We start from the raw sequence: 13,685 nt of genomic DNA on the forward strand, positions 1-13,685 counted from the left end.
ATATAGTACTCGTTCTTTCACCTTGTTACTTAGTTTAGCTTGTATAGCTCGGTGAATACATAAACTTCATCATTTCACATCAAAGAATTACATAATTTTAAACAATCAAACCAACATTACATTATCACTTTCCAACTCATTTAAGTGCTCATTGAATACCATACTTATCAACTATGTCATTATCATACTTTCTTCAAATCATCTTCATCAATTAAATGATATGACATTCTATTGAATTAATATAATGTCTAGCCAACCAAGACTTTGTCATCAATGATAACATAACAACTGATATGACTCTTTCGCATACATTCATGGCATTCTCAATTACATCATCAGCTGGGGCTAACAAAATCACTTATTTCTAAAAGATAACACATGCATGAAATTTGGCATAAGAGAATTTGAAAATATGAACTAAAAATAAAACTATAGGCCTACACTACACCTTGTCTTAGTTACAATCAGAAATAAATGTGCATACCTTATGAAATGTTTCATGTTATTGTAGATTAAATGACCTTGCAAAATAGCTACAATATTGTTGAAATTATCATCAAGCAAGATCATATTTAATGCTTCCACATTTCTAAATCTATTTTAAAAAATTCTTGAGTAGTACATACATGAAATCAAAATATAGAGTATAGAATTTACCAATTTCTCTCCAAAGTCTCCCACCATAATTTTGAAGGAGATACACCCATCAAAGCTCTTTTTCTCATGGAAATGACATGTACCATCGACTGCAAAGCATTTGTGATAACACAATCTACATAGTATGAAAATATCTCATGTTTCTTCATCTTTCATGGAAAACCTAGATGAAAGACTTAGAGAGATAAAGCCCAACTACAAATTAAAATTCGTATAATATCTATATGCATGAATATATCCTTAGCACAATCAAAGTAATAGATAATGATGTCCAAGTATAATTACACTGGTCTAAAGAAAAGAGAGTATGTTATCATAATCATGGTGAAAGTTGTATGAAACATAAAATCAAGAAATATAGATTCTTACTTGATTTCTCATTACTAGTAATAATTGTAAATATGAGATAAGAATACAAAACATGTGGCATTGGCTTTGAGTAAGAAACTACTATAAAATGACTTTGCAATGGCATGTCCATGGATGCATTCCTTCATCTATTGATTTCAATGAAAAAACATCAGAACTTAAATCTATAGAATTTCAAAAGATAAGCGAAAAATCTTTGATATATGGTTTGTGTATAGTTGATGTAGAAACCTTAAAAATATGATATAGGACTATTTAATTTTTATGTTTTTAATTTGATTATATATTAGTTGCAGATTTTAGAAAAATAAGTGAAAATACAAAAAGGCTTAAGTAAATAAAAAACTTATATGACCTTATAAGCTTAGTTTTAAATCAAAATTTAATATAAACTAGTGAAATGACCATTATATTTAAAATAAATAAGGATAAATTATCACTACGCTGTTATAAATTTAAATATGATGAAACATTTTTTATCTAATAAATTATATAAGAATATTTAACTAAAAATGTTAATCTATATATGAAATTATGAGTATGGGAAGTTTACAATTTTTTTTTTATTATTATATTATTTGTACATGTATCTAACAAAAAAACACAATTGAAGATATAAATTAAATATAAAAAATATGATAAGGTAGAAATGATGTTTTGAAGGAATTGATTTTTTTTAATAATGTGTATTAATGTCTTCCAATTTACAAATATATTTATCTCTAAATTTCAAGCATGGTCTAAATTTTTATTTGTTTTGCTTCAAGCTTGTATAATAGTTGTAATATTTTGAATGCTAGATTTGAAGACTAGTATATTGAGGATTCTAAATCTATAAGATATGTTATGCTAATGAAACTTAATAAATTAACAAAGGCTAATATTTGGTTTTGTCATAGATATAAAATAAGTGTTCATGTGAAACAACATTTTTTGTAGAGTCGTTTTGATTGGCAAAAAAGTTACCTCAAATATGCAAATTCATTTACTTGAGAGGATAGTGTAATGGTCTTTCAAGTAATAATGGTATATATTATTCCTGTGATATTGTCTTAGGCAACATAAATGCAAGATTAACCCATGTAAATCACAATTCCAATGTTTTATTAAAAAAAAACTTTTGTTAATTATAAAATAAGTTTAAGTATAAATGATCATATATTTTTTTAATATAAAATAAAATTTGACAAATTCAAATGTTGGTTTTTTTTTTTTTTTTTTTTTTTTTTTTTTTAATTTTTAATTTTAAATTTTACTTTATTAATAAGTTTTATTTTATTTCTATCTTTTCATGTTTGGTTTTATTTGATTTGTTTTTAACATTAACATTTTTAGCATATCAAATGACCTCTTTCGTATTAGTAACCTTACCTTGATTAAGCTAGAGGAGGATGTGGTGAAAGACATTGAGGATGCTTCCTGCAATCTTAGTAATCATGTTATTATTTCACTTCCAGGCCCTATGGTCAAGTATTCCTGATTTACACGAGTGGATTTTTTTAGTGTGGGAACCATTTTTATTAGGTATTGTCCACATTTTTCCATGACCAAAGGGTTTTTTTTATTACTAAGTTTGATAATGATGTAGATCAAAAGAAGATACCTCGTGCTTCTTTTGCTTGGTCCAATCAACATCGCATGGTAATGGTGAAATCATGGCATCCTAATTTCTCCCCTCCATCTGAATGCTTTTCTAAGTTTTCGAAATGGTTGAGGCTTCCTTACCTATAGGGATAACTTTAAGAAACCCCTCTTTGTAAAAATCTATAAAAATTTATCAAATCCAACATTATTTTAGTGGAAATTTTTATTTTCTATTGGTGATTTTTTTTTCAAAGTTGGAAAATTTATAATCTTATTGGCGATCTTTTTCAAATCCTATTGAAATTCTATAAAATATTGGTGAATCTTTCATTATTGAATAAAATCAAAGCTAATAATTCATAGGTTCATAAGTACACATACCTAGAAACTATTACTCTATTATTAGTATATGGAGCATAATTAATTATCAGACTTGAAGGTTAAATGAGCTTGAGTTAATATTATATCATATAACATATATAAACCCTATTTCTATAACCATTGGATGGTCCTAATCAATGGCCCAAATCTTATTTTGAGCAAAAAATTCTAAGGATGCCATATTTTAGATAAAGTTCCCAAAATAAAGACACATATCTACAATAATATATATTTCAGGACAAAGTGAGAAAGGATATAAAGCTCCAAAGAAACTCTCTGAAATAGAGATGTGTGTCTCATATATGTACTTAAACTCTCATCTAACTTAAATTTATACCACACAATGGCGAATATGACTATCAATAAAGAAAAATCTTGGAAATTTTAGGTGAAAATATTTAATGTACCATGTGAAAAGATTAAATTCTATTAGCCAAGACATCACTAAAATTAAAATAATTTTGTATAAATTATTGGTGATTGGTCGAATCATGGGACCTAATTTTAATTAAATTTGGGCGATACGACCACCTCAAAAGTGCAATTATTTTGCCAAATTCAGGATCGTGGTGAGTGAGATTTTCCAATTGGCAAACATTCTCCACCAAAGTTATCCATGCTTACCTACCTCTTCATCTTTGGGTTGATTCCTCGTTGGAAACCATAGGAGATGCTATAAGCGATTTCTTGATGATTGATGATGAGTCATCAAATATTATGCATTCTACTTATGCAAGAATCCTTGTGGAGGTGGATATCTCTAGGGGATTGTCTAAAATGTGTAAATTGGAGCTTCCTAATTGTAGTTGGATTCAAGCTTTGGACTATAAAGGGATACCATTTAGATGTAGAAAATGTTATAATACTGAGAATTTGGCAGCTCAATGTGGTTTATATAGGGTTAAGCCTAAAATGGCTTCTTCTTGGTGGAAGGGAGCTTCATCGAAACATTATAGTATTGCTAAGAAGAGGGTGTTGGATTCCCCCTTTATTGAGCTTATTGGTGTTATACTTGCCTCTCTTGCTATTCTTGATCAAAATGATGCTACTAATATTATAGTGGGCAGTGTTGTAGTTGGTATGGATGTTGTTTCTTTTAGCTTTGGTGTTGGGTCTATTCCTATAGAGTCTATTGGTAAATCTCATGGATGCCTTGTAGTTAGTGTTGGTCTTTTGTCTTCAGACGATTCCTTCACTTTCCCTTCCACTCCTATGGGTTCCCTTTTACTGATGGAGGTTGTTGGTGCTAAGGTTTCTGCTAGTGTTGGTTCTGTTGGACTTGCTTCCTCTGTTGCTAGGCCTATTTCTAGGTGGGTTTTGATTGTTGGTTTTGTTGTTGCAAAATTGCTTCTTCTAGATTTGTAGGAGGATATTTCTTTGGTTGAGGGGTGGAATTGAGTTATTGGAAAAAAATTTTAAAAGTCCTCTCCTCATTTCAACATGAAGTTACTCTCTCAGAAGAAGGGAGGAAAAGGAAAATCTTAGGCTTTTTCCTGGTTTTAAGTTGGATGAGGGTTTTCTTTCTCTCAAGGCAGATTGGGTCTTCAATTTTTATTCTTTTGATCTGTTTGTCTCTTATATAGGGTTTTATGGTCCCTTTCAAACCTTACTATTAGTATGATTGTCAGCTATAGGCAGTCGAGCTTTGGTTGTGGGTATGTTGGTTATCTCCATCTCTGAACCATTTTGAGCTTTTATTTTTAAATCCTATGTAAGTTCTATATGAGGTCTTAGGTCCCCTTAAAACTTGTTTTAACCTTAATCAAAAACATTTTTAGCATAGCTTTTTATAATTATTTAATTTAAGGTTTTTAATATATACAAAATATTTAAAAAGTTATTAATTGTTATTCTCAAATTCAAAGTAATTAGAAAATATCTATAAATTTTTCAATCAATTATTTTAATTATAAGTAAAAATTATTGTATTTTATATTTTTCATAATATTAATTAAACAATTTATAATAAAAAATGAATAATAATTATATTCTTCTCTAATAAGTATATGATATTTGAAAATGAATGTTACAATTATAAATTTATAATAATTCGAACTTGAAATGTTTCAATTAAACATAAAACCTATGAACAATAAGCTTATGAATGCAAAAATTGTGTTACGATAAATAAAATGTAATATACTAGCTTTAATCAGTACATTTTAAATTAATAAAATAAATAAAAGTATGTTGCAAATCTTATTCTAGCTTACAAATGCTTAATTAAATAACTAACTCTCCAAAACACATTCAAATATGGTTTCAACAAAACACAATGATGCAAATAATAAGTAGAAAACAAAATCAATTTAAATAACTTTAAAGGGTTAAAGAGGTTGTCTATAGGGATATGATCTCTAGCTTGATAGGCTATTTATACATTTGAGTTTTGGGTTAATGAAAATTAACCATGATGACAATCTTTTATGGGGATAACTAAAATATGTTAATTTCTAAAAGTAATCTCTATTTATTATTGGATTACTTGAGAAAGAAGGTTTTGGAAGATTCTATAATAACTAATGGGAAAGATTAGTAATTAGGTTGTGAAAGTATAGATAAACATCATTGGAGTAGATTATATACAATGAGGTAATTTCAATAGAACAATTTGCATCCAACAATTCTATGAACAATAAAATGGAAATCATGTATTTTAGTGTAAGATTTTTATTATACTTTTATTGACAATATGTTAATGTTTGTAGTGTGATTTGTTAAATATTTTAATTTTCTTAATTTTCTTTTATTTAAATGATAGATCTAAAAAAGTCTTTGAAAATATTAATAAAAAATTTACTATATAATCTAATTCAAAATTCAACACTAACTTATCTTTAATGTAATTAAATCCATCAATACAAACTCATTAATCCACATCTAAACACAAAGTGGATGTGTTGGACTCTACCTTTTTAAATTCATTCTAAAAACTCTCTTGAGGTTTTCAAACCTCGAGTTGCTTTGCTTGGAACATGCCACTAAGGATCTTTTAACACAATGAACTCTTACAAGCTCTCTTGTGAATGAAAGAAGAGATTAAGAAATGCAAAATATAAAGTTTTTCATGGAGCAACTAATCTCCAGTGAAGAACAGAGGATGTAATGTTCATGGAGTTTGTATAAAGTGGTTAACTACCAATTCAACATATGCTACAAATAGCATTCCAAATAGGTAGTTGGAGTAATATATATTAGTTATATGGAATTGGAATTGGAAGAGTTTAAATAATATAAGTTGTAATTTTGATTTTGATTTTGAATTCAAACAAAAGGATCTACTAATGAGTCATTTATCTGTTTGTGATATTTTAGAGGTTTTTAAAAAGTCTATTAAAAATAAGGTCTTATTGAATACAAGATTCTTATTGTATACATAATAAGAAATAAAACCAAGTTGTGATATTGCTATCGAAATTTAACTGTGTGATTTTGAGTCAAACTCATTGTCCCATGTTTCATGAGTAGTGATTCAACATGAATCCATCTCTCGTGAGGATAAATGGAACACTTAGCACTCATTGGATCTAGGTGATGCTCACAGGGGTGAAGCACCAGGACTTCCCGGGAGGTCACCCATCCCAATACTACTCCAACCTGAGCGCCTTTAAACTACGGTCATCCATCCCAATATTACTCTAGCACTCATTGGATCTAGGTGATGCTCACAGGGGTGAAACACTAGGACTTCCCAGGAGGTCACCCATCCCTGTGAGTATCACCTAGATCCAATGAGTGCTAAGTGTTCCATTTATTCTCATGAGAGATGGATTCATGTTGAATCACTATTCATGAAAGATGGATCAATGAGTTTGACTCAAAATCACACAGTTAAATCCTAATCGCAATATCACAACTTGACTTACTATGGAAATTATCTCCTACTTATCAATTGATGAGCTTAAGGGGCTTTCTAATTAATGGTTCATAAGGTACAACACTTGGTGAAGGTTTTGCAAATGGGGTTGCAAGCTTTGGGTTTAACCATGGAGGAAACTCCGTAGTTAAGTACACTCAAGCTAGAGTAGTACTGGGATGGGTGACCTCCGAAGAAGTCTCGGTGCTTCACCCCTGTGAGCATAACCTAGATCAATGAGTGTTAAGTGTTCCATTTATTCTCATGAGAGATGGATTCATGTTGAATCACTACTCATGAAACATGGGTCAATGAATTTGACTCAAAATCACACAATTAAATCTTGATGGCAATATCACAACTTGACATACTGTGCAAATTATCTCCTACTTATCAATTGATGAGCTTAAGGGGCTTTCTAATTAATGTTTCATAAGGCACAACACTTGGTGAAGGTTTTTGCAAATGGGGTTGCAAGCTTTGGGTTTAACCATGGAGGAAACTTCGTAGTTAAGCACACTCAGGCTGGAGTAGTACTGGGATGGGTGACCTCCCAAGAAGTCTCGGTGCTTCACCCCTATGAGCATCAACTAGATCCAATGAGTGCCAAGTGTTCCATTTATTCTCATGTGAGATGGATTCATGTTGAATCACTACTCATGAAACATGGGTCAATGAGTTTGACTCAAGAGCACACAGTTAAATCCTAATAGCAATATCACAACTTGACTTACTGTGGAAATTATCTCCTACTTATCAATTGATCAGCTTAAGGGGCTTTCTAATTAAATGGTTCATATGGCACAACACTTGGTGAAGGTTTTGCAAATGTGGTTGCAAGCTTTGGGTTTAACCATGGAGGGAACTCCATTGTTCAACACGCTTAGGCTAGAGTAGTACTATGATGGGTGACCTCCTCGGAAGTCTCGATGCTTCACCCCTATGAACATCACCTAGATCCATGGGTCAATGAGTTTGACTCAAAATCACACAATTAAATCCTGATAGCAATATCACAACTTGACCTTGTGAGCATCACCTAGATCCATGGGTCAATGAGTTTGACTTAAAATCACATAGTTAAATCCTAACTGCAATATCACAACTTGACTTATTGTGGAAATTATCTCCTACTTATCAATTGATGAGCTTAGGGGGCTTTCTAATTAATAGTTCATAAGGCACAACACTAGTGAAGGTTTTGCAAATGTAGTTGCAAGCTTTGGGTTTAACCATGGAGGAAACTCCATAGTTAAGCGCGCTCAGGCTGGAGTAGTACTGGGATGGGTGACCTCACAAGAAGTCCCGGTGCTTCACCCCTGTGAGCATCACCTAGATCCATGGGTCAATGAGTTTGACTCAAAATCACACAGTTGAATCCTAATAGCAATATCACAACTTGACTTAATGTGGAAATTATCTCCTACTTATCAAATGAAACCAACATCATAAAACAACTTTATGAATGAAAAATCTTTCATTAAGAAGAAACAAAACAAAAAATTTAAATCCCAAGAAATAGCATTCGAACATAAGACTTTGACATATGGTAACAGCTTAAGCCCAACCCAAAAAATGGAAAGCCAAAACATTTCTACCCAGAAACTGATTTGAATTCAGAAGAAGTTACCCTGCAAATTGCATATTTAAATTTATCCATAGATCCTGCAGGAATTTTTTTTACGGATATTGCTAATCAAGTACATAACTTTCTCACAAATCTTAAATGGTTGGTTTTTAATGGATGTAAAATTGAAAACAACAGTATTCTGTGACCGGCAAAGATTTGCTAGCAAACAAAAACAACTCATCATAGTAATGGTGGCATGGCAGTGGTGTGTCCTTATTAGAAGAAATCATGCAGTTGTCAATAAATTCTTCAAACCATATTAAAAACTACAGGTTCCCACATTAAATCATGAGTCAATCAACAGGACAGAAAAGATATTAATCCTATTAATCATACACAACTAGAGGTTCCCAAATTAAATCATGAGCAGTCAATCTACAGGACTGGAAATAAATTAAGATAAAACAACTTTTTTCTTAAGGAAAACAACCCCAATATAAGCTTAATATATGCACCAAACTCCCCCCAAGGGAGAAAGCCAAGTTTGGTGCCTAAAAGACATGTTCATAACATGTTCCCTAGCACGAACATAATTAGTAAGAGCTTTCCTTCCATCCTCCAGTCTGCTCCCCTGCTTCCTTCCCATATTCTTCTTCTCTCTGCAAGAGGAAGATTTTTTTAACTACCATTTTCCATTGATTTATGAAAAGCTACAAGACAAGGAAAGTGTTTTAGAGAGAGACATTTTCTTAATATATACCTTGGGAGTGAATGTAAGGCCTACTTTGATCTCCCCACAGTAGGTCTTATCTGGGAGAACAACATTGTAGGCAGTAGGGGGGAGGCTTCCTTCACTGAATAGTCCCTCCAAGGGGATACTACACAATAACAACACAATTATACCACTTCAAACATTCCAGAGCATTAATGATCAAGCATCGAAATCAGATTTCCACGATCCATATCAATGAATTAGTAAAATCAGATTTCTACTATCCATATCAATGAATTAGCGAAATCTGATTTCCACAATCCATATCAATGAATTAGCGAAATCTGATTTCCACAATCCATATCAATGAATTATTTTTTTCTGAATTTGATTGTGTAACATTTATTTGTATGGAATGTGATTACCTGGCTTCTCCCACAAAATCATCCTCGTTACCAGCATCACTGTCCATGATTTTCAAGATGAGTTCAGTAGTTCCCTCAGATATAGTGAACACAAATTTCTCATTCCATTCTGGATTGCTGCCCTTGCCTGCAAGGGCATCAATAGAACATCTTGAATTTCTTGAAAGCTTTTGGATTTGGCTGTGTAAATGCTTTTTAATCAAAATTTTAGATTATATTTCATGACAATATGATTTATCAGCATCACTTAGATGTAATAAGTGTTTAAGAGTACTATTCATTCTCCTGAAGAATGAAGCTGCTATGAAGAAACTATTCGTTCTCATCAAAAATGACTGTATAATTTATCATCACCTAAGTGTAACAAGTGCTAAAAATACTATTTATTTACATGAAAAATAAAGCTCCTATGCAGTCACAAATTTAGACATCATATCATGGGGGCGCTTTTCAGAAAAAAAAAATGTGCTAGGTTCTCCCTTATATGATGTCTAAATTTATGCCTGCATAGATTTTGTGTCAACTACCATTTATGAAATTTAGAATAACAAGTTTGACTTAAAAAATTATATAATTGAATATGAACAGAAATATCATAATATATTGCTATGAAAAAATCTACTGGGGAATGTTACAATCAATTGCACAAGACATCAAGGGCCTTGCAAATGAATTAGCAAGCTGAGTAAGTTTTATCATTAGAGATATTTCACACTTAGCATGCCCGCATTTGAGTAATACCAAGATAGGCAACCTCTAAAGATCTGATGTTTCACCTCTATAAACAGCTAAATGCAATTAGTACTAATAAATATTCATTCCATGAGAGAGATGTTCTTTGGAAATCACTGCTCATAAAAATACCCCTCAACTCAAAACAGGTGTTTTGCTCTGAAAAATATCCCCTATTCATCAGTATGATCCATTCTCAAGACAAAATGAGGTTTCCCATCAAAATTTCAGATCATACTCATGATAATATGATCAAACTGAAACGAATTTAATAAGAGAAATGAAATGGCATAAAACAGATCAAACCCACTAAATATAGAACAGTTATGAGCATCTTGTTCATGGATCTAAATTCAGAACTGTTAAAAATCAAATCAGATCATCATGAAATTATTATACTCACCGGATGAAACGTTGCTTTTCTGTTCCTGGGTTCTGCATTTGACGATCACATATGGGTCCATGTTGCCTACACCCAAATATCACCTTTCAATCAAAAACCCAAAAAATAAAACCCAAAATAATCTTGATTTCAGATCTAAATCATAAGAAAACTGAAGAAACTTACAGAGAAAATCAGAATTCTGAAGCCCCTCGGCGCTGACCAGAAGCACTTCCAGAGTTCCGTAAGCCATGGTTTGTATTCCTGCTATGCAAATTCTACAAGCCTCTTTTGTGGACGGATCGAAGCTTTTATTCACTAATTTTAGCAGTCTGTTTGTGATTTATAATGGGCTTGGAAGAAGTTTCCTCCTTATTGACTGGTTGATTTATTTACTATTTCTTCCTCGATCGTGATGAAGACGTGTTTCCCCATTTTTCACGTGAATCGATCTGCTTTAACGGTATGCTATTGTTGTTTTCTTGGGGGAACTTTTCTGAATATTATCAAAACAGATTCAATATGTTTAAAAAGGGATTAGGGCCGCCCACATGATATACGATATGGAATAATTGGAGATCCCAATACATCTAACAATAATCAAAATATAAAGAAACTATATATTGAACATAGTCAACTGCTGATGTATAGTCACTACAATTTTCTTTCTTTGACTTGTAGGCACATAAAGAGAAGGTATTTGTTGTTAATTTTAGCCTTTGTAACCACTTTTCACATTACACTTTTTGTAGTATGAATATGTGTGAGCTTCACATTATATTGCTCTAAAGTCTTTATATGTCTATTTTCTAGGAGGCATGCTTAATTCTATTTTTTATTTAATATTGAAAAAAATTCATGTGTCATTATAAATTTATAATATTGCTCCACAAAATAAGTCTAACAGTTAGATGAGGCGTTATTGTTATATGTATTTCTTACTGGACTTGTCCTATTAATATCCATAATACAAATGTCCTAATAGACATCATTTTAAAATTATTAAAATTTAATTTACTACATCTAATTTTTTATATTTGCTTGTATTTCCATTGCTTTGCACTCTTAATTGAAACTTAACACCCTCTCCCTTAATACTTTTCCTTTTTAATTTATTTTGGTTATTTTAAAATAAATGTTCAATTATAAAATTATTATTCATATAAATATATAAGAATACTTAATAAAACACATCAAATAACCTAAACATATACTGGGAAAGATTAATGAGAAGTTGGAGAAGGAAGAGCGATTGTTGTTGGAGTTGAAAAATGAGTTTGATCTTTTTAAGAGGGGGGTCAAGGATTCCAACAAGTTTGTCATAAAGGTCATGCGTGCTTGCTCAGTTACACTATGTATGATGTAGGAGAAGATCACAGGGACATGGATTGTCACTCTAAGCGATTGGGAGGCAATTTAGATAGTTAGTCTTATGGTATTTTCTAGTTTTTTGGTTAATAGCCAAGATGGCTTTAGACTGCTTTTAATTACTCACCCTGAGATATAATATTTTAATTATGTTGGAAGACTCGTTTATTAATATTGTAACTATGAACTCTATACTTTTTATTTTTGATAGAGACAAACTATGGGTTGTTGTTTGTGCTCAAGTGTACTAATGTTTGTTAATGTGCTATTTATACACTAGTTATTGTTCCACGACCAATACCATCTTGCTTGATTTAATGATAAAAATACATATTCTCCATATTTATTAAATAATGATTAAGCACTTATAAAGAAAATCTGAAATTTCATGTGTCTCAGTTATAATGAATCTGTCATTATTATTTCTCAAATGATCCTTTAAACTACTTTAAATTTTTGTATAATTTTACTAAAAATTAAATAATCAAATGTAATCAATGATATGACTAATTAAATGACATGAAATTTATGACAGTGTGGCCAATATGTAGAGTTTTTTCTTCAAAAGGCTGGATCACGAATTTCTAACTAATAAGGGAAGGCTGAAATTTCTACACTATTGTAAAGTTTGGATTTTAGTTTACCCTGTGACCACACGGGAAAAAAATGGAGAATATTTGGGAAGCCCCACAAGATGTCACAATCTTTTCATCCCCTCAAATAAAAGTCACTTTATTCACATTGAACATAGTTAGCACACTTTTTGTCCCATCAATCTAATGCATATTAATAAACATTTCAATTAAAATATATATTTTATTATTATTAAAAAAGTCAACAATATATTTTTTAAGTTGGTATGGTAGAATAGTTTTTTTACAAATTTTTTCACTATAGTGAATACAATAGTTATAAAAATAAAAAACTATTTATCTGCCTAAGTTAATTATTGTCATCAAGTTTTAGATACTAGGTTAATAAAAATATAAAAAATCTTTGAACAACCTATGGGGCAGTGAATATTTTGTATCAATGATAAATAATTATTTATTAATTTTATATATTATACAAATTACTTATCTCTCAATTGATTTGATGTAGAAAACCTTTTTGCCTAAGATTTTGAAGGTATATATGAATCAATCTATTTTTACCATGAAGTCACAAATATGTAATTATATTATATAAAAGTATATATTTAATCAATTTAATAATCCATATATCACAACAATATATATAATAAAATAAATCTCTAAAAAGAATTAATGTTTATATATAATACTTGAGAAAAACATGAAAATAATTAGATGAAATATATTTCTTTAAAATCATTTGTAAAATATACAAATATGATTAATAACATTTCTTAAATGTGTTCATTTTATCAAAAAAATACCCATTTTATTTCTTTGTGATTACTTGCAAGACATACACATATATTTGTATATATAATTTTAAATAAATTTTATAAAAGTATATATTCATGTTTATGTAAATTCAATATATATATATAATCATTAATTCTTTCAAATATTTTTAATTTGTTGTATTTGAAAATTTTCTTTCACCAACTAAACTCTTTTTAATTTATGAAAAATATAACATTAATTCTTCCAAAGTTTTTCTATATTAAGTTGTTGTATTTGAAA

At 30.4% G+C, this 13,685-nt stretch overlaps 1 protein-coding gene across 1 annotated transcript; it reads right to left on the minus strand.

Moving 5' to 3' along the window:
• Window positions 1-8,780: 8,780 nt before the first annotated feature.
• On the minus strand, window positions 8,781-11,263 carry LOC149543808 (elicitor-responsive protein 3-like). The gene is made up of 5 exons (XM_089798492.1): window positions 10,855-11,263; window positions 10,690-10,755; window positions 9,555-9,681; window positions 9,178-9,295; window positions 8,781-9,076 (listed from the first exon to the last, which is right to left on the minus strand). Exons 1-5 carry the CDS (start codon window positions 10,919-10,921, stop codon window positions 9,011-9,013), a joined length of 444 nt encoding a protein of 147 aa, XP_089654618.1. The 5' UTR covers window positions 10,922-11,263; the 3' UTR covers window positions 8,781-9,010.
• Window positions 11,264-13,685: the final 2,422 nt, after the last annotated feature.

Source organism: Cupressus sempervirens, chromosome 8 (genome assembly GCF_028749045.1).
Source record: "Cupressus sempervirens isolate cs-2001-9-10 chromosome 8, ASM2874904v1, whole genome shotgun sequence".
NCBI lineage: Eukaryota > Viridiplantae > Streptophyta > Pinopsida > Cupressales > Cupressaceae > Cupressus > Cupressus sempervirens.

Excerpts from the sequence above, each read along its gene's own strand:
- LOC149543808 (XM_089798492.1), bottom strand. The coding sequence starts at position 10,921 with ATGGCTTACGGAACTCTGGAAGTGCTTCTGGTCAGCGCCGAGGGGCTT. Across the intron at positions 9,682-10,689 it reads GAAAAGCAACGTTTCATCCG|GCAAGGGCAGCAATCCAGAA; the intron begins GTGAGTATAATA and ends ATGCCCTTGCAG. Across the intron at positions 9,296-9,554 it reads GATTTTGTGGGAGAAGCCAG|TATCCCCTTGGAGGGACTAT; the intron begins GTAATCACATTC and ends GTTATTGTGTAG.